Below are 25,914 nucleotides of genomic sequence, written 5' to 3'. Positions count from 1 at the left end.
TGTATATCAACTAGAGTTTGTAAAAAGCGGATGAATCGAGATTATTCTAAAAGATAGGAGACATAGCCGATAAAGGCCAAATAAAAGACAAATCTCAATATTTAACAACAGGTAGCTGCCAAACTTTTTGAAATTGTTTGAGAATAATATTGCAACCGTTTTTTTCTGCAATGTAAACATTCTATATAAGAAATATTTATTTTAGTAAAGCCTGCAAGTCACAAAAACATGTGCAACTTAATGAAAACAAGAAAAATTGGGCAAAAATCCGGGAAAATGGCATATATTTTTCTTTCACACACATTTACACAAACAAAACCTACGCATATAATTTTATAAATGGTTCTATAAGAAAAAGTGCCAGTATGTGGTTAACTATTTTGGTTGGTGACATCAGAGTGGTAATTTTGTATTAACATATTTTTAAAACAACAGGAGCAGGACACCTGGGGCTTACAAAGGTTGATAAATGATTGTGCGGTCAAGATTTTATATAGTTCTTTTTTCTGTTATATATATATATATATCATTTACCTATATATATATCATTTTGTAATATATGGTGAGTCTGTTGATTTTTATATTGGCATTTTTGATAAGAGTATGTAAAACATGATCTTTTATAACAAATAATAACAAGACTAGATTTCATGAAAACTGATGCCTTTTTGAAAAGCAAAGAGTCCTTTCTTGTACAAACATACAATTCTTAAACATCTAGAAATAGTTTCTGAAAACTTACAGGCTAAACAACTTTCATATTAAACTGTTTTAAAACCTATTCTTAAAACATATATCAAAAATTCTATGACACCAGTAGAATCAAACTGCAGAGCCTAAATTTGAATTAAGTCCTCAATATTTTTTTTTGGGGGGATTTAAAAATTAATTTTTACTGTTGCTCTGGTCCTTCTTGATCAGAGCAAAAGGTCTTTTTTTTATTTGGTTAAAATTCATAGCTTTTAGAGTGTTTTGCTTCATAAATATTGTATTCTGGTATAGAGTAAAATTAGGCCTTTTAATTTCATGTAAATTAATTCATTAAAAAGTTAATTCTTTACAATTAATATATGATTTAACATTATTATGTTGGTTTTCTATCACTTATTTAAAACACATAAAATCGGCTGTAAAGGGTTAAAATTGTGTAAGATGCTGTAAGATGGATCAACTGAAATAAATTTCCTATTCAAGCCCTAGTTTCCTAAAGTGTACAGCAGATAACCCAATTATTGCAGACCCTGTTTTTAGCGACTCCGGTCAAATGGAAAAGCGATTTAATGTATAAACGATTTATACATTATACTTTCAAAAATTTTAATTTTGATTTTTTTGAAGTTTGAAGCTTTTTTAGCTAGTAGCAAATTTTGAGATAGGGCGCAGAAGCTACGCACACTTTCGGAAACTAATTTCAGTTCATCTGTAAGATGACAACAAATGTTAATGCAATACAACAAATTTATTTTTGTCACATATACAAATATGATATAATATAAGATTATTCAAACTCATTTTTTAAAATATTTTTTAAATATCTTTTATGTGTATGGTTTTTATTCTTTTCATTTTAATAAAATAAAAATTATTTAACTACATTAAAAATAAGTCACTTTGTGAAAACACTCTTTTTTAAAATGGAAAGAATTGAAATGAAAGAAGATTTCTTATTGGTTCAGACTTTAGAATTATATGTTTTATTGTATATGTTAGATTTTTAAATAAAATTAATTGTTTTAGAGAAAAGAAAATATTTCCATTAAACAGAGTAATGTTTATTTTTTAATGTATCAATATTATGTGAATTATATAAATTGTTCTAAAATATTACCTTGAGTAAAAAAGACCTTTTGCTCTAGTCAAAATGACCAGAGCAACATTAAAAATTAATTTTTAAATCCCCCAAAATAAAGTTTATTGGGGACTTAATTCAAATTTGGGCTCTGCAGTTTGATTCTATAGGTGTCCTAGTATTTTTTTGACCCCCCATTCAAAAATAGGTTAAAAACAGTTTATTACATTGCTGAAAACTATATGCATTTTTTCCAATAAGGTATATTGATTGATTTATTAGCCATAGATTCTTAGAGTTTGGACAAAAGTAGTCATGGAGTTGTCTAAGATACTTTTGTATAGCCACTAGGGATATCAAGCTCCACATTAAAGCACATTATGACTTAAACGAGTGCTACTCATTATTACCTTACCCTCGCCAAGCATGGCAGGTGTTCTAAATTAAGTCACCATAATGAATGATGATCTACGTGTACTGATATTATGTACAAGACTATTGAGTATCCAAACTTACTCAATAATCCCCTTCTCACACAACCAGGGGAATTTGCATGATTATTAATGCAAATAGAACTGTGAGTCAACACATGGAGTATTGAACTCAAACACTCATCACCATAGCTCAGTGTTTTACCACTGAACTACAACGCCCCACCAAAAAGGTATATAAATTGGGGTTTTATGTGAGAATATATAATGAAAATGTGACCTTATAACTCCTTCATTAACTTTAGATGGCTTGAATTGAAAAACTTGCAATATTACTGTCACTCATGATATGGTTTTAAAATGGTTACCGTTGTTGAAGATGAATATAAGTACAGGATGCTCTAATTAACAGCTCTCTGTGTAAATATCAGGGACAAGGGAAGGCCGACCTGGTCAAAAATTCTAGGAAAATCACAAAACCTACCCTGGTAACCATCAGCTGTATATAGCAAAAAGGAAGGTGCAACTACTTCTATTTTGTACTATTGTTAATTTCAGATAGTATAAATCATAAGCTATCATCAAACCTCATTAGCTTAGAATTACCGTCTGCTGCTAGAATCAAAACAAAGATTTCTTACTATAGAATTTAGAATTAGGGAGATTAAAAAATTCATCACTAACAATTTGAATCTTTACAGAAAAATTGAAAATAATTAGAAAATAATCAAATTTATGCCTATAGCTCAAAATTAAATTCATTGTTCATTACTTATTAAACAAGGATGACAACATCTATGAGAGCAAAGCTCTGAAACAGTAAGACAAATGAACATTAACACTTGTAGAATGTCAGAACTGAATAATCAGAATATAAATGTATAAGAGTCGAAGCAAAATTGTTAGTAAATTTGTTGAAAAACTGCTTAATACAGGATAATGTTTATGGACATACTCACATTTCTAGGACTTGATTATATAGTTGCTTCACTTATAATATTTCACTTTATTTTCACAGGAATCAATATGCCAAATCAATCGGATAATTAGATCACATCAAAATTTGTTATTAAACAGTAAAAAAAATCAACAAAATGTTTAAAATGGACATACGGACATTCTGGTAACAATCATAGAGTTGCTACGCTTTCTAAATTGTACCTAATTACTACAGGAATCACATGGAAAGTTTTAAAACAATAGGACAATTTTAACATGCCACCCCTTTGATCGTTTCAATTTGTTTTACATTAATGGTAGGGAAAATGGGGACTCTGTGCTCTACAAGGCAGTTTGGGGGAAATTACCCATATTTTAAATGATTAAAAAAGTTTGTAAGTTGTAATATTCGGAGAAGATTAGAAGTTTTTAGATTTGATTATTGCAGAACTTAATAAATCATAATTTCAGAGAAGCTTTTTTATTTTACGTCCCTAATTCGCCTTTTCCCTCCAACGTGTTTAGCCTTTAGATACAAGAATAAATATTTAAAAAATCTTAAATATTTTTCAAAGTATTACAGCTATTTACTCTTCATGATTTTTAATAAATTTATTCACTATTTAACATATAATTTAGGAGTAGTTCATGATTTAGATGAAATACCTAAAAGTTGTAAAGAAGCTTTAATTCTGCTCATACATCTTTGAACTAACCGTGCAACCAACCTCTGAAATCCTTTTTGCAGGGCTTTTAGTAAAGAGAGCAAAAAGTGTTAAATAATGCTTGAGTTTCTTATCAAATTCTGCCAAAAGTTGCTTAATCTCATCATCAAGTTTAAACTGGAAATCTATGAAATCAGCTATAAAGCATTGTTTGCCAGAATAGCATTCCCTTGTCCCTGATAAATATGAAATGCATTATCAAAATTAAATACCTCATCACTTTTCAGTAATTTCAATTTGTCAGATTAAAGGTTTGTGGCTCAAAGGGGTAGTTTCACGAAATGCATTTGAACTTAATTTAGTGAACCGCGTAAAATAAATAGTAAATGGGTTAAACTACATTTATATGGCATATATTTGAAAGAAATTTAATTTTCTACCACGTAGTTTCTAAAATATTAAGACTTGAAAATTGTCTTTTTGTGATATATGCAATTTAAAAAGACGATTTTCAAGTCTTGATATTTTAAAAACTACGAGGTAGAAAATTGAAATTCTTTCAAATATATCCCATATAAATGTAGTTTAACCATTTAACCAGGATAAAATATGCAGTTCACTAAATTTAGTTCAAATGCATTTCTTGAAACTACCCCTTTAGATTCCTGATGAGTTTCTTCATATCATTTTTTTGAAGTTGTATACTATTGTATTCTTATTGGTTCCATTCACCTAATACAAAATTGGGAAAAATAAATGAAGATAAATAAAAATGCTGCATATAAAAATATCTCACAGAAAATACACCAAATTATGTTATCAAAAGAAAATTGATGATGATTTGGAGATCCAATCTAAAATCCACTGTCCATGGAATTGGATAAAATGATTTTCCATAAAGTTGAGATAAAACTGGACGGCCACCACACACACAGACTGATGCACACAAAATTCTCTATCAAACACACAACACAGAAGAAGTAATTCAATTTGGAGACATATGGGAATCTACATATTCTGCTTTTTTTACATTTAGAATATCATATTTGAATATATATATATTTATATACAATTTAGGATATTGATTCTAGATTAATATCCTAAATTGTTGATTATAGAATAATAACTGTTCCAATTTGTCTTTTAAATAAGTAATATTGAACTATTCTAATAAAAGTATGAAATTAGTTTTAATCATATATTGTATTGTATACAATTATGAAATTTTAGTGAAAGCATCCAAATATTTAATCAATTTGGTCTTTGAAATTGCAATTAATATTTGTATAGACAAACTTTTAAAATAAAATTATAAAATTCTATACATTAAAAATATAGAATAAATCAATTCCCTTTCCATGATTTATTAAAATATATATAAATCTATTTGAGCTATGTGGATCATGAGTTTATGAAAAGACCCACTCCCGCTCTGGGTAATTCTCCTGCTGCCACTTCCAAACTTAATATTCATGAAATCTGAAACATTATCATTTTGTGGTTAGTATGTATTACTCTTCTTTTGTATGACTAAAGAATTATTTGGCTTTGATTGTTGTTTCTCTAAAGAAGAACCAAAACACAGGTTATAAGCCCTTTTTTATGAATAAAACTGGTTCCATAAGGATATGGAATTTTTTGCAATTTTTTGCAATTTTTTACTATTTTATAACTACTGAAATAATGACATAATATTACTTTTAATACTAAATTATTTTGGTTAATAAAAAGGGTTTCACTAATAGGAGCTGCCCTAAAATATAGCTTTAGTTCTGGCACTTTGAACTTGAGTCCAAAATTGTTGGCTTCAGCCCCATATCACTGATCTATTCTAAGGGTTTTATAACTTGATAAAATAATCTCTAAATCTAACTTTTTACTACTATTTAAAAGATAATGGGGCAAAAACATTGACAAGCAATTTATTACAATATTCATTTAATAAATGTTCAGAAAATACAATATAATATGTGCAAACATAAAAAATCTAAAGTACAAACTTGCACCAAAAATTAATAATTTTTATTGCAAGCAAAGTCTTATGCGGCTCAAATTTTGTTAAATTTGTGAGAGTAAAAGTTTGAAATATCTTTTTAGATGTTGGTGCTGAATTGCAAGTGTGCTATATATAGGGTTTGATAAAATGCAAAAGCTTACACATTTGTCTTTTACACATTTTTTTGTGTAATTTTTCACCTGTTTTGTGTGCAATATTTAAATTTTTTTACATAATTTATACAAAGGAAGTATTTTTTTAAAGAAAACATTCTATTATTTTTTTTATGGGACAACAAATTGAAATGATACTTAATTCATTCTTACTGAAGATACTAATCAAATTTTTAAATGCCACAAATGTTTATTGAAAATTGAGTTGAGAATACAAACTTTTGTGACAACCCGTACTTCTGTGGTTATGTATTTATTTACAAGTGCTCAGAAAAAAGGTTCATTCTATAAGTTTAATATTGATTTAGATAAACATAAATTCCTCCTATTTCAATGAAAAATTGAAACAATAAAAAAAATAATAGATTTAGTATTAGGTTAAGTTTATGAGTTTTATAGAAATTTATCCGGAAGAGGTTTAGTTTAAATAAATAAATATTATGAAACTTTGAGACCTGAGCTCTTCATGTTCTCCGCTTTCAATACTGAAAATAGTTATTAATAAAACAAATTAAAAAGGAAAGAAATCTCAAATTATTATCTAAAATAAATATAGTTGTTAATGACGGAATCCGGATTTTATTTACCTTGATATTAATTTATTACAGAATTGGTAATTTCAGGTTAATAATAAAAAGTTGAGAATGCAATTATTAAATTAATTGCATTAGTGTAATATAAAATATATTTGATCTTTTGTTCATAACAGAGATTGATAAGCATGTAAATTAAGATAGATTAATCTTTATCAATTTAAAATATAAAAATCTGCCAATGAAAAGTAAAAAAAAATGTAGCTTTAAAAAAATAGTCTTTTTTGGAGAATAGATTAAACCTTTAAAATTGGAGGATGATTACTTTATCTACAACATTAACTTCCCTGACTAGAATAATTTCAATTAAAATAATAGATAAATATTAATAAGTTTTTTAAAAACATAATGGCTATCCTAATTGTTAATATCTTAAAAATATTTATTTATTATCTCAGAGGAAATGGATCATAAAACTGAACAAGAGATATTTCTCTCCATGAGTGAGTCCAGACCAAACAAAAGCATTAAAAGCAAATATATAAAATTTGCATAAATAAGCAAATATCGCTTAGATCATGCCAAAAACTGTCAAATTGATAAATTAATTAAAATAATTATATATTTTCATAATACAATAGATAATCATAAAAACAGATGTAACATGTTAAAACTTAAAAATATAGTTTATAATATACATATAGTGATATTTAGGTATACCTATCAATAACATCAAAATATGTATATTTTAATAAATTATAAAATATCTGTTAAATATAAAAAGTATAGTAATCTTAAGCAACGTATCTCTGAGATGGCTAGGCTGGTGTAGTTGTTTAGCTACGTTTAGGTCCAAGGTAAGTTTTAGCTATTGTTCTGTTATGTAGGGTTAGCCCTTTAAGTTTTCATTAATGTAAAAACACTGCAAGTAAATTGTGAGGAATGGTTAAACATTAAGCTTTACTACCCCAAATAAATGAGATAAATCTTATACCATCACATTTCAGCTTTCCTTACTTTTAAGATAATTATATTTCCTTTCTAGTTATTAGCAATTTACATCACACCCCCTGATGATAAAATAACACCCCTCTTGTTGCAGTAATCCAACCCCTTAAAGATTAAGACCCCTTTATACGTGTGATTGTGAGCAGTAATTGCCAGTAAACTAATCAAATAGTGCCAATCCTCAATCAACTAATTATTTACCCAGGAATATAAAGTATTATACATTTCAAATAAAATAAAACACTTTGAATAATTTTTTCTCACTTTGACAAGTTAAAAAAGAATTAAGGCTGGCTGTCAAGAAGTAAATAAAGCTTTAAATTCTTTGAAAATGGGAAATTATATGTGGCATAATTGGATGTCGTGAAATGTTACATTATAATATGCAGAAAAATTTGAACATTAATAGTTGAATAAAACAAGGATGACAACATCCATAAAAGCGAAGCACTGAAACGGTAGGACAAACAGACATTAACACTTGTATAGGGTCAGAACTGAATAATCATAATATAAATGTATAAGAGTCAAAGCAAAATTGTAAGTAAATTTGTTGAAAAACTGCTTGATTCAGGATAATGTTTATGGACATACTTACATTTTTAAGACTTAATTATAGAGTTGCTTCGCTTAATACATTATACTTTGTTGTCCCAGGAATCAATATATCAAAAATCAGATCAATCGAATGATTAGATCACATAAAAATTTGTTGTTAAAAAGTAAAAAAAATCAACATGTTTAAAATGGACGTACGGACATTTTAGTGATGATTATAGAGTTGCTACGCTTTCTAAAATCGTACCTAACTATTAAAGGAATCACCATGCAAGATTTGAAATCGATAGGACAATTCTAACATGCCTAAATTAACGAAAAAAGCTATCCGTTACGGACGGACGGACCCATCCTAATTATAGAAAAGCTTTGCTTTTAAAAAACTTGCATTTTATGTTAAAAGGATTCTGAAAGACTTTCTGGACAAACTTAAATCCTTAAAACTTTTAAAAATTCTCGAAATTAAAATGCAGCTCAATTTGAACGATTTCAAAGAAAATCTCATTAATGTCCAATTAAAACTTTTACTTTGAAACTTTGAATAGAAAATTTTCTTTAAATTGAAATGTCTGTGCCATGCTAACAGATCTACAGGATTAGAGAACAAGTACAAAAACTCAAAATTTGTTTAACATTTTCATTTTTATTAAAAGAACATTAATTGGAAAGGCTTATAAAAACTTTAAAGAAACTTTTTTCAATTTCTTTTTTAAAAAGATATAAAGATTGCGAATGGCATACGAAGGTTGTTTAAATGTCCTTATGTCCTACGTTCGTTTATAGGTTGTACATCTACGGTTTCATATCTATTATCGAAATATTCTAACTAACTTAATTATAAAATATTTTTATTTAACTAAAAACTATTTTTAGATTTTGATTCATTGAAAAGAAAATTAATGATCTATTATTATAAACCCTCTGAAATTTTTTTTGTAATTTTTTAACGAGAAATCCATTATTTCAATACAGAAAAATATTAACATTTGTTAGATTCTATACTTTTAGCAAAGATAACCTAGATAAATTAGGAATAGGCAAAATTACTATAATATTTCTTAGGCTAGCCTAGAATTTAGGGTCTTACAAGTCTTACATATTTCCTTTTATCCCTAAAAGCCTAAGAAAAAATAAGGGTGAAAACATCCATAAGTATAGCAAAGCACAAAAAATCAAGGATAGAAATTCGGACAGAGTGGTTTAAAAATCAGATGTTCATTGTTCAGTGTTCATATATCAAAAATGAATTTATGGAAATAGAAATTTCATTTTTGTTTTTATATTTTCACTTTTGTGACTGACAGACTGACAGACCGATGGACCAAATAAATTATTTACCGGTTGCTCATTGGTATAGCCTTATAGATAAATATACAGACGGAATAAGAAAATTATGGAGTAGCTTTGCTTCTAAATTGCGTGCTTAAATATAAATTGAATGAAATAATGATTAAAAATCCAATACACGTAATTTTTACATTCGATAAACTAATAGTTTTCCTTTATTTCAACCACATTTATCTATTATATACTTTTCTTAATATCTCATGTAAAATATGAATTTTGTTTAATGTCATATCAAAATTAAATCACTACAAGTGACATTAGCATATGGCAATTCTTACAAATATATATGCTTGAATTAAACAAAACTAAAAGTACCACTTACTCGACTTTCGATGAGAGATGGTTTAATACATCAGCAATGTACTGTAGCTGTGGCATCAGAGAGTTGGAGTAGGTTCTGTCCCCGCACATCTCCTCCATCACAGCCTTCAGTCTAAAAAATAACAAAACTGTCTATAAAGGTGATAATAAAATGGTAATAGTGAAAGTAATTGCACGTGGCCTTAGGTCTAAACAAAACTAAAATTTTCCAAAAGGGTGTTTCTTAAATGAAACATGTCGTCCTTAAAAGCTTTTGTTTAAATCAGCATAACCATAACATTTAAAAAAAATATTTTAAAGGCCTGGATCTGGTAATTAATAGTACTGTAATTTAAGTTTGTTTTAAAGAAATTCTTAAGAAAATAAAGCAGCCATTAAAAAGTGAGCTATAGAGTAGATGCTTGTTGGTCAACGCTATTAAAGTCCGGCCCCCTCCCCCTTGAACAATTCTGTGTACGATACTGGCTGCAACATTTGGTGTATGGCTTGCACACCACCATTTGTTTATGTGTCTTTCACCTAAAATTGAATAAAAATGTCTAGGAGAGGAAGATAGACTTAGATTCCATGTGGAATTGGGCAATAAAATTGTGTTGAATCAGCGAAAAAGGAGTATGTATTTCGAAAAAAAAGTTAAATCAGCATAGCTACCCTACAAATCATAAGAGAGTTTATAGCTCCAAGGATGGTTGATAACAACGTAGGGCCAGATCTATGTAATAAATCCCAACGTACTAAATAAAATCTGATCTATGGAATACCACAAACCCTTTGCTTACACAACCTTTGTCATGAATACCTAAATGTGAGTGGTAATGTGTTTGCCTATTTTTGGCCAATTTCTTTGCCCTACGTTTACTTTTGCTACGCAATTGACATAGCAGCAGTAGGAAAACTAATAACGTCTTTGGTTATGCCGCGGTTCAGTCTCAGAATTGAAAATAACACCTTCTCAACGACAAGACGGTAAAAAATATTACAACTAATCTGAAAAGAATTCCAATTTGTTTTAAATCTTTTTTTATTACCTAGAAGCTGAAAAACCTACATTATTATTTGCTTTGTAATTTCATTAATCTTAGATCTAGCTGTATATGTATGCTATCATCCTTGTTTAATGATGTGTACAAGAATAATTTAACAGCAACCTAAATCTCCATGTCCCATTGGAGGGAGGGGACATTAGACTGTAAATTAATCTGGTACCCAAAGTTTTTTTAACAAAATCTTTTATCCTCAAACGTTGGGTATCTTTATTAAATCCCGATTAATTGGTTAGACATTTTAATCTTCAGAAGTGTTAATTTTGTACATAATCAATATGGGTGTGTTTTTCTTCCATTGTTTTATCCCTTAAGATACATGGTATTCAAATCGTTTTAAGGTTTGTCGCATCTCTACTGTTTATAGCGTTTGTCGTAGTACCAAAGCCATAATCTATTTTAACTTTAATACATTTTTCTAGAGTTTTTATGGGATAGAGAGGTGTCATCTTGCAAATTACGGATTACTTTATTCCTCTGTTTCGACTGTAATGGCAACACTTGACGGAAATGAAAGAAAAACATCCTTATCAAGTATCCGAGATAAGAAAGAAAAAACAAAGATGATGAAACAAGAACAAATATTTTCATAGATGATCAGGTCAACAATTTCAGCTCCAATTGCAGTGTAGTAATTATTGTCCTTTTTTTAGTATACTCAAACAAGGATTTGAAGTGATATTCCTCTCCTTTATAAGCACTAAACCCCCCTAAACCCACACAATATCGCAACCATTTTACATATTAATGTGATGTTAGGCTAAGTAGTGATGCTGAAAAGTTGGGTGTAAACAACGTGTTAAAAATTCATGGTTAAAAATTTGATACTTTAATGGTTTAAAATCATATATAAAATTATATCATACAAAGATAAAATATGTTATATGGTGTACTTCTTGGAAGAATGGTAATTATTTGGATGAGGATCAAACTAGAGTTCATACCAAAGAACCAATTTTAAGATAAAAAACACGGATGATAACAAAAACAAGAAACAAAGCGAGGGATTAAAAAAAATGTATAAAAGAATCGGATCATGGAAAGAAAACAAAGTCATTCCTAATTAGGACAGAAATCACTGGAAATTGGTCTTAGGAAGGCTACTTATGTCCTTCATCTAACAAAATCTAACTAAAGGGAGGTGACTTATGTCCTTTGTCTGACAAATTCTTATGTCCTTCCGTAGCGTAAAAAAAACTTCAAGAGACATATTTGTAGAGAATCCACATTTATAATTTTTTAAATCCTTCTGCTCTAGTACAGTTGAATCTTTCTATCTTTCTTCCCTTCTAAAGTACAGGTTAATCTTTTATTCTGCCCTTGTACTATGAGTGTTGTGTGTATTATGTAATGACAGTTTGGAGTGGCCAGGTGGAAATAATGAGAGCCAAAATTATCAACTGAAAATTTTGAAATGTAGATACTCTTGAAGTTTTTTGAGACTTATTACATATTTTTTTGTATTTTTTACAATTTTTTTTAGCCGCCTCTGTGTTCATGACAGAAAAGAAGGACCAAAAAGCTATGTTTTGCAATGTTTTGCTATGTGAAGGACAGAAAAGCTAAGTTTTGCAAGAATTTGCTATGTGAAGGACAGAAAAGCTAAGTTTTGCAATATTTTGCTATGTGAAGGACCAAAAAGCTTTTTTATGCAAGATTTTCCATGCGAAAAAAAAAATGCGGATGCGGATCCGGATCCTTGGACTCAAAAAAATGTGGAAAAAATGGAAAAATCTACCTAAATTTATATAAAATAGTCACTTACAAAGACCTTCTCCTGATGAGAGCCAATCTTTAAGGTTTAGGTTCAGACTTAAAAATTAAAAGTATTTTTGACTTCGAGATTAAGGAACAAATATTTTTTGAAAAATTTGGTGATTTTATTTTTATTATCAAGGATCCGGAGTCGGATCTGGATCCGCACTGACCAAATTTGGAGGATCCGGATCCGCATACAATCAATGCAGATCCACAACTCTGGTTTAAAGCAAGGATTATGTTAAAAGTCAGCTTAACCGTTAGGAAAAATAGAGAACTATGTCAAAAAGTTTAGTTTTAGCTACAGAAGGAAAAAAAGACAATTAACTGCACTTATATATGTAGTACGAAATTTTTCCCCCCAACCTTGGACATAGTAAAAATCGGCGGAAAATCCGTTTTTTAAGGAAACGAGAGACAGTTTTGCCCTATCATTGAGATTATATGAATGAGATGATGTTAAGGTTTGATTATCTGATGAGTAATTTTCTCGTTCACAGTCCCTTTAACATTTAATGGTGCTAATTTAGTTTACCTAGAAAAAGTAATAGGGTATTTTGAGTACGACAGGACACATTGGATTGTAAATTAAACTAGAACCCAAAGTTTTAAAACCCAGTTAGCTCTAAAACATATTTTGTTTATTATAAGAGGGGATGTAATGTATTGTTGTCCATTGTCTTATCCCCTAAGTCAACCTTGTAATATTATCAGACCACTTATTTTTGGATGTTTTGTTTGAATTGCAGAAAAGTTGTTGATTGTGTATAAAATGCACCTAATCAACAGATAGAGAGAGAAATATAAAGATGGAGAGAAAAAGAGGAGAGAAAAACAAATCAAGAGTGTAATGGATATTGCATATTAAGAAAAAAGAGTCTGATTGACGTTTTAACTTCTATGTGCCTGGTAGAGTGCAGAAATATTCCCATCAAACACCTTCCCCGCTACAGCCATAATCTTCAAAATAAATTGAAAAAAGGGGGAGGGGTTAGTTTAAAAAATTTTATTGCATATTGCTTTAGGGCAGGTTAGGTTTAGTCATATGGGGAGCAAAATATTTTTTTTATTATAAGATGCAAAATTCCTTAGATCTTTGGAGAAAAAAACTTTTATAATAATATACTATTTGATTCTCTTTCTAGATATCAGCATTTTCTTACGACCATGGCTACTCCAAAAATGATTTGTGTAAATTATTTATTGTAAATGGCTTGTCGTAACTAAGCAATATCTAATTCGCGTTGTTTCATTGTTTTACCACTGTACCAATCTATATACATATAATTATTTGGATATTGCACTATATTTTCGTCTACTCTAAAAAAGTTATTCTTCCACCTGGCTAATCAACCTTTTTTCCCCTATCGCTTCCCCTCATACTGGATTAAAATAACTGACCAATAAATGAGGATTAAAGTATTAGCTTAAATTGACGAAAAATTTTCCCTGTTATAATATCTACGTATATTATACCCATTACTGTACCCGAGACTGTAGCGCAACACGAAGTGCTGCATCCACAAATCATAAAATCTAAACACCTCGGCATAACTAAAGACTGCTACTTTGTCAGCTGCACTAAATAAACAGTTAAAGTATTGGGAATGCTTGGCCCAGAGCAGGCACTACTAATTACCATGCAAAATTAGAACTTCCACAAAGGTTGTGCAGTCGAAGGGTGAGTTATCTACAATAGTTGGGATGTTAGTGCCACATTATATTTTTTTGGACCTGTACATTGTTTTCTCACAAGCTTCACTAACCTTTGAACAAAAGCGTCCTGGCATAAAGGCATAAGACGCATTTAGATGTAATATGCCTTAATTACACATCTACCATAAGTACACAATAAAAGAAACTTTGTTTATATTACAAAGTTTTGTCTTTCATTAAACTTATCCTACAACAAATTATAAAAGTTTTTCTCTCTAAAGATTTGTAACCGCGGGATAAAAATAGAACATAATAATTAAGATTTATCTCCTTTGTACTATTTGCGTTATACTTCTGTACAACTTTTATTAAAGAAACCAAGGATTATAATATACTACTGTATTAATCAAAAGTCATTGCCACCAAAGTCAAATGAGGAAAGAAACATAAATGTATCATTTATAATCACTAAATGGTAAAAAATATTAATTTCTTGTTATGATAGTGATTAGAAATATCTTGTATCCTATGCAACAAAAACTAGTAGCGTAGCTATTCTATAATTCAAAATGGCCGTCTGTCTGAAACGTTGTGGGAGAAACGTAAATTTCTTGGCTCCTATAAATTATAGACGGCTGATACTTCTTGTCAACATTTCCATCAATATGGAGCATGATTAAGTATAAAACATCTATGGCGGGCGGACTGCCTTTAAATAGCCTTTTGGCAAATTTCTTTTTCGTAGCGAAGCTACTCTATAATTCCGTCCGTCCGTCTGTCCGTCTGTCCGTCCGTCTGCCCGTCTGTCTGAGACAGAGTGGGGGAAACGTGATTTTCTCGGCTTCTATTAAAGATAGACAGCTGAAACTTTTAGTGAAGATTCCCATGACATGTGCGCATCTTATCTATACATTGTTTAGTCAATCTGTTTGTTAATTGGGGTGCTAGATCGATTCCTAGATTTTTTTGTTTTCGTAATTTTCTCGACTCCTTTTCAAGACAGACAACTGAAATTTTCAGGGATTAAGTAAATTTGCATCCTACATATTTTTATTAAGATTTTATATTGATTGGGGTGCTAGATCTATTCCTAGTTATTTCAGGTTTTCATGATTATCTCAACTCCTGTTCAAGATAAACTGCTGGAATATTTAGGGATTAATTAAGTCAACATTCTACACATTAATATAAAGTTTTTTCAAGAAATGATAATTGGTTGAAATGAAATTGCTGGATCGATTTTTAGTTTTTCAAGTTTTTATGATTTCAAGATAAACAGCTGGAATTTTTAAGGATTAATTAAGTCAACATTATACATATTTTCACCAAGTTTAATAAAGATGATAAAGACTTGCTATTGGTTGGGGTGCCTTTTTAACATACTCAAAAGATTATTTTTTCCTGATGTCTATCAATATATTTTGAGCTTCGCTACTTATGGATGTTGTCATCCTTGTTTGCATTTGATTTACTCGGCTCCTACAAAAAATAGGTGATTGCTACTTCCTTGTCAATATTTACAGAATTAAGTTTAACACACGCATGGCGGTAAGGCTGCTTTTACGCAGTTTTTTAGCCGCTTTTATGTTTTACAACTGATATATAAGATAAACTGATAAAACATCTCATCAATATTCCCATAACTATAAAGTATAATAAAGTAAAGAATTATTATTTTAAGCAGCTTTTACGTTTTTAACTGATTTTCTCACCACCTTAAAATAGAGACAATTGAAACTTCTTGTCACTACAGCGGTTGGACTGCATTTAAGCCGCTTTTATAAATTACAACTGATTTTCTAAAACTTTTTGTTTATAATATTTATATAATTCGAATTTCGAAATGTCCGTCTGTATGTCCTTTTATAAGGAAAAGCCTTGCACGTCACGGCCTTTTCTCTGTCCGCATGAAAAGTTTTATTGATATGTTTGTTTTTAAATTATTTAAGACGATTTCTCTGATTTATAATAATCATCTACTCTTTATATTATTCAGTTAGGGAGTTGAATCCATTTTTATAGAAGCAGAAATATAATCTATGATTATGGTTTGGACCCTCTAAAACTGTAATCTACCCTTCCACTTTCCCCTCTCTTGGTGAAGATATCTTCAACGCCGATACGATTTTTGAAATATAAGATTCCACTTTTGTCTCTCTTGTTAAAGATATCTTCACCAAGAGAGGCAAAAGTGGAATCTTAAATTTCAAAAATCGTATCGGCGTTGAAGATATCTTCACCAAGAGAGGGGAAAGTGGAATCTTACATTTCAAAATTCGTATCGGCGTTGAAGATATCTTCACCAAGAGAGGGAAAAGTAGAATCTTACATTTCAAAAATCGTATCGGCGTTGAAGATATCTTCACCAAGAGAGGGAAAAGTGGAAAGGTAGATTACAGTTTTAGAGGGTCCAAACCATAATCATAGATTATATTTCTGCTTCTATAAAAATGGATTCAACTCCCTAACTGTTATTTGTTGATATCTTTTAATATGTGTGTGCTTTATATATACTGTTATCCTTGTTTATATTAAAAACAGGTTTTAAGTTTTTCTTTTCTTTCCTCTAGTTACCATTTCTCTCCCTGACATATGGAGAAATGGATTCTTCTTGCTACAAAGTTAAGGGGTTTTTATATGGGAATTAATATTCACCTGTTTTGTGCCTCTCTGCATGCCGCAGGGGAGTCAGGATTAGGATAACCGGATTCAGACTCCATGTTTACACCTACAAAATAAATACTTTTTTTCCAGTGCATGGATTGTCACAAAGAAAACACATCTGAATAGGTTCAAGACAAACAAAGCTCAAAAAGCATCTTCCGGATTTGCTTCAAAGGACTATCTTTACCTTTAATGCTGAATGGTTGTGCAAGATTTGGACTTTTGTTTGCCAAAAAGTAAGGAAAATTCAAAGTATATAGTAGATGGGCTTTAGGAGAATAACCATACCTGCAATGCTTATGGTTGTATTATTATGATTTGTTGGATTAGGACTTATTATAGATTATTTTTCTATTTACCAACAGTATATAACGGAAAGTACAGACAAAATCCAGGTATAGAGTATATATGCATTAGGAGAATAACTATACCTGTAGTACTTATAGTTGTATTATTTAGATTTGTTGGATTGAGGCATGTAGATTAATTTTCTATATACCATCAGAATACAACGGAAAGTACGGACAAGCTTCATGTATATAATACATAGATATGCTAAAGGAGAGTCACTATACCTGTAATGCTTATAGTTGTATTATTATGATTTGTTGGATTAGGACTTGTAGAACCCCTCTTCCATCTTCCTGACCGACGGATCACACGGAATGAGCCAACTTTGGACTCCTCTGAAATTAAATAATCACAATATAAGTCTAAGAAACTATAAAGTGAAGCAAGGATGTGTGATTTATCCTTTTCATTTCGCTACACTTTAAAATTGTGTGATCACAATTCCACTAACCTTCGTGAACTCTTTTGTTAAAAATTGTGGCTTGTTTAGTAATCCTCTCGTAACGGTTTGGGGGAAATGAGATTTACTCAGCTGCTATAAAAGCTAAATCTTTTATTTTTGTCAACATTCCCATCATTTTAGGCCTTATTTAAGTATATAGCAGTACGACTGCTTTAAACAGATTTATATCTGCTAATTTTTTTTCTAATTTTCACATATCTTTGGTGTTTTTTATCCGATTTTTAAATTTTTTTAGCCAATAGTATCAAAATTAAATTTCCTGTCCTTCTAAGAGATTTTTGTGTTCATAGGTGAAAAGACAAGTAACCTTATTTTTCGATTTTTCATATATTTTTTTTTCTCTGCTGCAATTGAAGATTTTTTTTTATAAATGTACTATTTCACAAAGAACATTCAGTATACAACTTGGTTTGTCTGTTAGTCCTTGGGTTATGCCGGAAAAAAAATAAAGATACTTTTGATAAAAGTTTCGTGATTTTTTATCATTCTTATTACGTATATTCAATGTCCTACTTTCTCTTTTTACTTTGTTTTTTTTTTGTGACCGTTGAACATGTGCTTGATTCAATATGTCCGTTTGTCGATCTATAATTTTTTACGTTTTTCTACTTCTGGATGTTATTAAAAATATGTTACAAACATGTATACCTGAAAAGCTGATACCATTTGAATCTGCTCCATCTGTTCCTGGTACTCCAACTAAATTAAAATTTATTCTTTAAACCTTTCACAAAAAATAAAGATTTATTTTACATAACTTATTTAAAATCGAGTTTAAATAACAGGCCGATTTAAATCATTTAACATACCTATGATTATTTAAAACGGTACCTCTTTTCTCTTTGATACAATACAGGCCCATTTTAAGGAAATTTTAAATTCTAATTAAAATTTATTTCTATACTCCTTCAAATATCTAAACATACTGATGTGGTAAAATGTATTTTCAAAAGTAAAAATAAAATGCTCTTAAGGTAATTGGTTTGATTAAGATGTTTACTTGTTATTATGCTATATGTATAATGTATATTCACGGACTCAGAGAAAGGTCAATGGAATATAAAATTATCATTATTTTAAGAAGAACGTTACATTGCCATTGCAAACTTATTGTCTTTAATTTCTTATTTGATAATATACAAAAATTTTAGAAGACAGAACACTAAATTTTTAAATAACGTGATCTTGCATTAACCCATGAACAAACTCCTTGCCATATTATCATTATTTATAGATTAGTGCTCTAGAATTCATGATATTAATAATAATAATAATAATGATAATAACTACTTCCAATATACTTCACTGTAAGTGTACATATACATATATAAATTAGATAAGGGTGAAAGAAGGAGCTTTTGGTGAATTATATTTTAGTTACATTAATGTGCATATCATTGTGTGCGTTTAAATATCATTTAATTTGTGTTAATACATCTTCCGTTTTAACATTCTTTAATAGTGAGTAAGTAGTATTTTTTTTTATAAAACCAAAATCCCTTATATCGCCGTAATAGATCAGTTATGCTTTCTAAAGAACTTTCTACTTTCGATAGTTTTAAGCTTTTTCATAGGATGAACGAAATTTTCTCTGTGCCTGAAATGTAAGATCTCACAAATCGATTGACTCCTGCACGACCTAGCACTATACAATATAAATAAATTACATTCACTAGATGTTATATATTGAAAACCGTTTGATCATATTTGGAATAATAAAAACATATATTACATCATAATATCATAAAATGCCAGGAATATATTTGTTATATTTATACTTAACAACAAAGAAAACTATAGAATAGAATTACAGGTCCACTTAAAAGCAAATAATATTAATTCGTTTGTATAAAAAAAAGCCTTTGGGCATTTGAATCATAATAGTTATTTTTACTGGTTACACATTTAATGAAGAAAAACTTTTCTACACAAACCATGCTTTTAGCGTTTGAACCATTACACGATTCTTGTAATAAAAAATCTGATGTTAAACCCTTTTTATCATGAAGATTTTTAATACGTACGTTTTATTCTATGTATGAAAATGCAAGGAGAAAAAAAGATGTTTTGTTTATGGACATATCATCAAAACCAAAATTCTTTTCAATATTTCACAATTTGAAGCACGTTTCGTTCGATTTTTAAATTTTTATTTTGGAATATTATTTTTGATTAATCTAAATTTTAATAAAGAATTATGTTGATATGGTTATTACCACCGCTGTTTGAACAGATAAGTGTCCATTATTTTTATTTTTATTTTCTCCATTGTTATTAGAATATTTGCGAAGACAAATGATTTAGTGATGTGTAGAGCCAACAATATTTCATATTACAAACAGATATATCTCTCACAGTAACCAATACATACAGTAAAAAAAGGAAACCAAAATAATATTTTAATTTAAAAATCTATGAAAAAAGATTTTTTAGGCTATCAAAATCTCAAAAACAGTCTAAATTAACATAAAGACTATTTCTTGTTTTACTCAATAAAAAAGAGATGGCAATCTTTTATCTTGGTTTTAAAGGGGATTTAAATATCGCCAAGAAAGCATTATTGGTAGAATATCTTAATTTTATTGCTTTAGTGTGGAAAATAAATTATAGAGTAAACTGATTTTAAATTTGCACACATTACAAAAGTATATTATCAAATATATGTATAATAATTAGAAAAGAGCTGAATATTTACGAGTATTTTCTTGGGATGCGATAATTAAACGCATTGTTTAAGTCAAACAAGTTAAAATTGAAAAAATATGAATTTTAGGTGTATATAAAAGTTCTGGATGTTTTTTTTTTTTTTCTTACAGCACAGATGAGCTCATCCTTTTGTTCGCATGTTAAATGGTTCTTAAAAATTATCCTGGTTATTTAAGTAGAAAATCATAAATTAGTAGTACAAGGTATGTAATTTCACTAAAAGTAAAATTCTAAAATATACAATAATAAAAATAAAGTTAAAGTAAATGAGTTATTTAAGCAAACAAAATTTAGCATAAATGGATATTTAAATCCCAAGGTATTAAATGATGAGCTAACGCTCGATCATTTAATACCTTGGGATTTAAATATCCATTTATGCTAAATTTTGTTTGCTTAAATAACATTCTATTGCAACAAAAAGGTGATGTTAGCAAATAATTTCTTGAATAAAATCATAAAACGTTTTTTCATTTAATTTTCATGTTTTTCACTGTTGTGTTTTTATTTGACATTAAAAATAAAAATCATAAAAAATCTTCCAAATCAAAGAGAAAAAATCTTTGAATTATTGGTCAATTTAAGTTCAAAGATTTTTTTATTGTAAAAAGTTAATTTTTTAAAAATATTTTAGAAAAAAAATCTTCTAACAAAAAAAAATTATCATAATCCTAGATGGCGTCAATACATGTAAAATAATATTTTCAAAACAAAAAATTAAAACTTGAATATCTTTTTTCACAGATTGAATTTCAAAAATTGGTCTGACAGTTTTTTCAAAGTCAGTATGATCTATCGAATAAAAAAGGTTTGAAACTGATAGAACATTTCTTTATACTAAAACATATTTTTTCTCCCGTTTTTTCCCACACTTCCAAAAAATGAAATTCAATGAAAATTAAATGGTTCTCACGTTAAAAAATTTTTCTCACGGGTCCTAAAAATGAAATTAAATGAAAAACATATGTACCATTTAAATGAAAATTAAATGGTTCCCACATTCTAAAAATTTTCCCACGCTTGACATTTTTGAAAAAACCTAGGGTGAGGCGGGGCATTACCGGTAATTTTTTTGGTTTTTTGAAAAAAAAATGGGGTAAATATTAATATTTTTAAATGGGACCAAGACCATTAGAAAGCTTACGGAAAGGACTATCAGGTTCTAATAGGACGTTATCCTAGGACTTTTAGAAGTTTGTCATAATTGGACTCAAAGAAATTACCGATAAATGCCCCACGGTGGGGCATTGTGGGTAACGTCTTTTCAACCTAAAAAAATCGATGAAAAACGGCCAAACGGCCAGTCAAACATAAATAATCATAATTAGTATAGGTTATAGGGATTATCCACAAAAATTTTTATAAAGATCGGACTATTCCTTCTATGTCAAAAATAATTTTTTTTAAAAGACGAGAAATTTCGATTTTTTTTTCACAAAAATTTTCTTAAAAAATAAAATTTAAATTTTTTTATATAAAAAAACCTGTTCTATTCACTTTTTGGCCTAATACTTAAAAAGCCCATATTGAATTTTAGATTTTACCAAAGAAAACCTGAAAATTGATCTTAAAAATCGAATTTGAATTTTTTTTCGACGTTACCGAAAAATACCCCGCGCGAACTTTGGTCATTTTTGAAAAAAATATTAACTCTACATTTAAGCTCTCAACGGATTTGGAAAGAGCGGGCAATTCTTAGTTCAAAAGGTTTTTACGGATCAGTTCTAGGTCTTACCAATTTTTGTGTAGGTCGATCTTTATACACCTAGGTGAAAAAAATTTTGAAGAAAAAAAATTTTCGTCCGACTTAGAGACCCAAAAAGTACCCTTAAAATTCATCTCACAAAAATTTCATTTTATACTTTTTCATAAGGAACAAATTTGCTTTTATGTTTTTTTCTGTCAGTCGATTAGAACATGGAGAAAAATGTCATTTTCTGAAGGCGGGTAAAAAATTACCGGTAATGCCCCTTACCGGTTAATGCCCCGCTTGACCCTAATTAATTGAATATTTAAACAAACCAAAGATCGCGTTTTTTGCAATGGAATGTAAGTTTAATAATTAAATCTAAAAGTACGTAAAGATAAATCTTACTGTGACTTACAAAAAAGTGATAATTCATCTTTGTTTTATATATTACTAGCGGCTTCGCCCCTAGCCTCTAGGGGGTTTGCCCCAAGAGGTGATAAAAAAAAATTATGGCAAAAATCGTAAAGGACCATGGAAATCTCCCTCAAAAAAAAAAAAAAAAATGGGGGGGGGGGAATTTTTGGTTTTTGGGGGGGTTGGGAGTGTCCCACCCCCCAAGAAAATAGCTTAAAACCACCACAGGACCAATAGGTAGATACCCTAAAGAGTAGAATCCGTTCGGTTCAGTGGTTACCGAGATCTTAAGGGACAGACAGACGGACAGACAGACATCGTTCTACTTTGTATTATAGATAATATTAAAATTTTAAAACATTACATTTAATAAGAGAATATTAAAATTCACACTAGTAGAAAACGTAATAAATCTTTTAAATTTGTCATTCTACACAGAGTTGTTGACCGAGTTTATGAAAATTTTATTTTTCACAAATATTTATTACATGTTTATTCAATGTATTACGAATATTTCTTTACGCGTAAGAAAATTAATTAGTAAACTCACAGCATAAGTGAAGCATCTATATAAACATATGTTTTTCAATATTCGTTTTTCCGTCTGATTGGTTGAGTTTGGTTTAATGAATGTTGTCAGCATTGTTTAATAAGAGTTAGAATTCGCGCCTCTATTTAAAGTTAAATGAATTAATTAAGAGTTAAGTATTTAAAACTTACTTAATTTGTGGAAACACAAACACATAGACATACCATATAACATTGTCTGCTTTACAACTTTTATATGTGTGCCAGGTTTTCCTTCTTAACTTAATTAATGGAATTCTTTCAAAAATGTTATTTAACTAAAAATATGAATCTTTCAGGATTGGATTGGATAAAGTGAAATTTTCAACATTTTCTCCTAATATTTAATTTACCAAAAAAGGGTTTTATAATATTTATAAAGACAAAATATACATATATAGACTAGTGGAATATAAGTGGATATAGAAATTTATATTGATTTGAACATGTTTATAATTGAAAAATTCGTCTACATTTGTAAGCAAGACCACTAGACTAACTTTAGCTTAACTGATATTGAATACATTGTAAATTTTTAAAATGCAATTGCAAGTACAGTGTTATCAGGGAGAGAGGCGACATTGTTCTGGAAATTTCAAACTTTTATAACCACGTTGCCTCAAAGCTTTTGTTACTTGTCATTGGTTGGTTAAAAACTAATAGTATCTAATCTTTTCAATCAATGATTTAAGAGGGGCAATTTTGATTATCATCATTGAGAATACAATAACTTATCGTCCATTTTCTTATTTCTTTATATCCCTGGTGGTTATAGAAATACCACCGGTTAGTCATTGTATTAGAGAGCCACTACTTAAAGCGAAGCTTTCTAATAGTTTGGTTATGTGCGTCTGTAAGGCTTTATGGTTATTTTAGACTTGGAGTCTCAGAGTCAAAATTTAAATAATGATTACTATAACAGTTGGTTAGAATTTGGAAATCGTAGCAATATCTTGATATTACCAAAAAGTTTGTCTGTTTCTTATTTCCTGTCTTAGTGATTCTTGGACGATTAAACAGAATGTTTAAGCAAGTCATCTCAATGAACAAGACCTAAAATTAAAATCTGCCTACATTAAGTAGTTTTGCAACAGACTTTTAAATATTATCCCATTTCTGCAAAATTAAAAGCATTGTCACATTATGCTTGCCAATGTTTCTTATGTTCGAAGTTGATGTTGTCATCCTTGTTTAATGCGTGATTCATTCAAAAGTTTAATTTAATATTTATTAGATTTTACATTATTGATGTATTAAGAAGAAAATTTTAACAATAAATCATAAAAATTTTATTAAAATGGAATAGCACATTTGTTACATAGTGCTGTCTGTTTCGAAAGACCTCGCTAACCACACTGGATCGATATTGCTCTCCTTTACATTGAAGTTTCTTCTAGGTCACCGGAATATTGGAAAAGTTTGAAATTACCCATAGAAAAAAAGTTATCTCCCAATTTAGCAGAAGCACATTATTTTACTTGTTTTTATTCATTTTTTTCTAGTTTTCAATTATGTGGCATGATTTAATGTTAATGGAAAAATTAATATTATTTGATGCTGTGAGAATTGGTGCAAAAAATATGACGTAACAAAAAAAAATAGCCAATGAGAGGCCGTTATTAACCAATGGCGGCAATGGTAGTGGCCGCCATTGGTCAATAACGGCCTCTCATTGGCTAATTTTTTTTGTTACGTCATATTTTTTGCACCAATTCTCACAGCATCATATTATTTACAAAATATTACAAGAACAAATTGTAAGAATAAAATAAGAGCTCGGCAGCCGCGCACAAGCCGCAAATTAAAACACTTTTAGGTTTTCAAAATTACTAAATATTGGAATTGTCACATGGGAAAAGGTTTATATATCTAGTAAATACTAGAGGATTCACCCCTAGCATCTTAGGTCCTTTATTTCAAAAAGGTATGAGTTTGCAATCATTTAAATATAAATAGTCTGAAACCTCCCAAGAGCAATATAAATCTTCCCTAAATTGGAGAATTAAATTGGTTCATTGGTTATCAAGATCCTAAGGGACATACAAAATTTTAATAACAGAATAATTTGACTTAATTCGAAAAATGTTTATATATTGAAAAACATAGAAATCTAATAAAAAGAGGTAATTAAATTTAATTTTCTCTGATAGAATGTTAAAAAATGTGGTTAAAATGTGAAATTTTTTAAAAATAATCCCATACTTGAAATATATTAAAAGTGACTCTCACTCCCACAACGTAGAATATTGTCAGAAAACAACAAATTTTTATTAAGTCCCACGATATTGTTACAATAAGTCTAGATGTAAGTCATTATTATAATGTCACTAGGAGCTAATATAAAAGGATGTCTTTCTGTCTATTTGTTTGTACCGATGAAATCTCGCTAACCGCTTAACCGATAAAGTTCTCTTATACAGGGTAGCTTCTCATATGTCCTGGGAAGATTTATAACTATTTTGGAGGAGGGTACCTCAACCCTCCTAAGAGAAATCAACCACAGAAAAAAAAATTACACCCCTTTAAAAAAATTACTTTTAAAATCCAAATCTGGGTTTATTCAATTTAACCATCCCTCCTCTCGAGTGGCCTTAGAGGCCTCTAGGTGCGTAGCCGCTATTGATTATTGAACAATAATTTATAGCTATAACAATAATATTTTATAAATAAAAGAATTACAATTCACTCGTATTTACAAAGGCAATCATTTGCTTTTTACATGAATAATACAATTTGCTATTTTGTAAGCAAACTCGACTCGACAAAGATTTATTTAAACAAAATATCATTAAAATATTTAAAATATTCTTTAAATTTGATTAAATGTTCTCCATAAATTTAA

General features: G+C 29.2%; 1 protein-coding gene across 6 annotated transcripts in view; it reads right to left on the bottom strand.

The window, feature by feature from the left end:
* LOC145329346 (dual specificity calcium/calmodulin-dependent 3',5'-cyclic nucleotide phosphodiesterase 1B-like) overlaps positions 1-25,914 on the bottom strand; it is a 92,845-nt gene that overhangs the window by 52,156 nt on the left and 14,775 nt on the right. For 4 of the 6 annotated variants that reach the window (XR_013882877.1, XM_080173410.1, XM_080173436.1 and 1 more), the window contains exons 2-6: positions 18,344-18,394; positions 17,457-17,567; positions 16,873-16,945; positions 9,762-9,872; positions 6,449-6,478 (exon numbers count right to left, since the gene is read on the bottom strand). Coding sequence is in view for 5 of the 6 variants with exons in the window: in XM_080173410.1 (XP_080029536.1) it covers positions 6,449-6,478; positions 9,762-9,872; positions 16,873-16,945; positions 17,457-17,567; positions 18,344-18,394 (376 nt within the window). In the remaining variant the exon portion in view is untranslated. Of the gene's footprint in view, positions 1-6,448; positions 6,479-9,761; positions 9,873-16,872; positions 16,946-17,456; positions 17,568-18,343; positions 18,395-23,225; positions 23,326-25,914 lie in introns of those variants that run through there. The other 2 variants (XM_080173427.1, XM_080173418.1) reach the window with 2 other exon arrangements.

Source organism: Acartia tonsa, chromosome 1, assembly GCF_053477335.1.
Source record: "Acartia tonsa isolate MP-2025a chromosome 1, ASM5347733v1, whole genome shotgun sequence".
Classification (NCBI taxonomy): Eukaryota; Metazoa; Arthropoda; class Copepoda; order Calanoida; family Acartiidae; genus Acartia; species Acartia tonsa.
The sequence above is the reverse complement of the archived record's forward strand: the minus strand, read 5'-3'. Positions and strand labels throughout refer to the sequence as shown.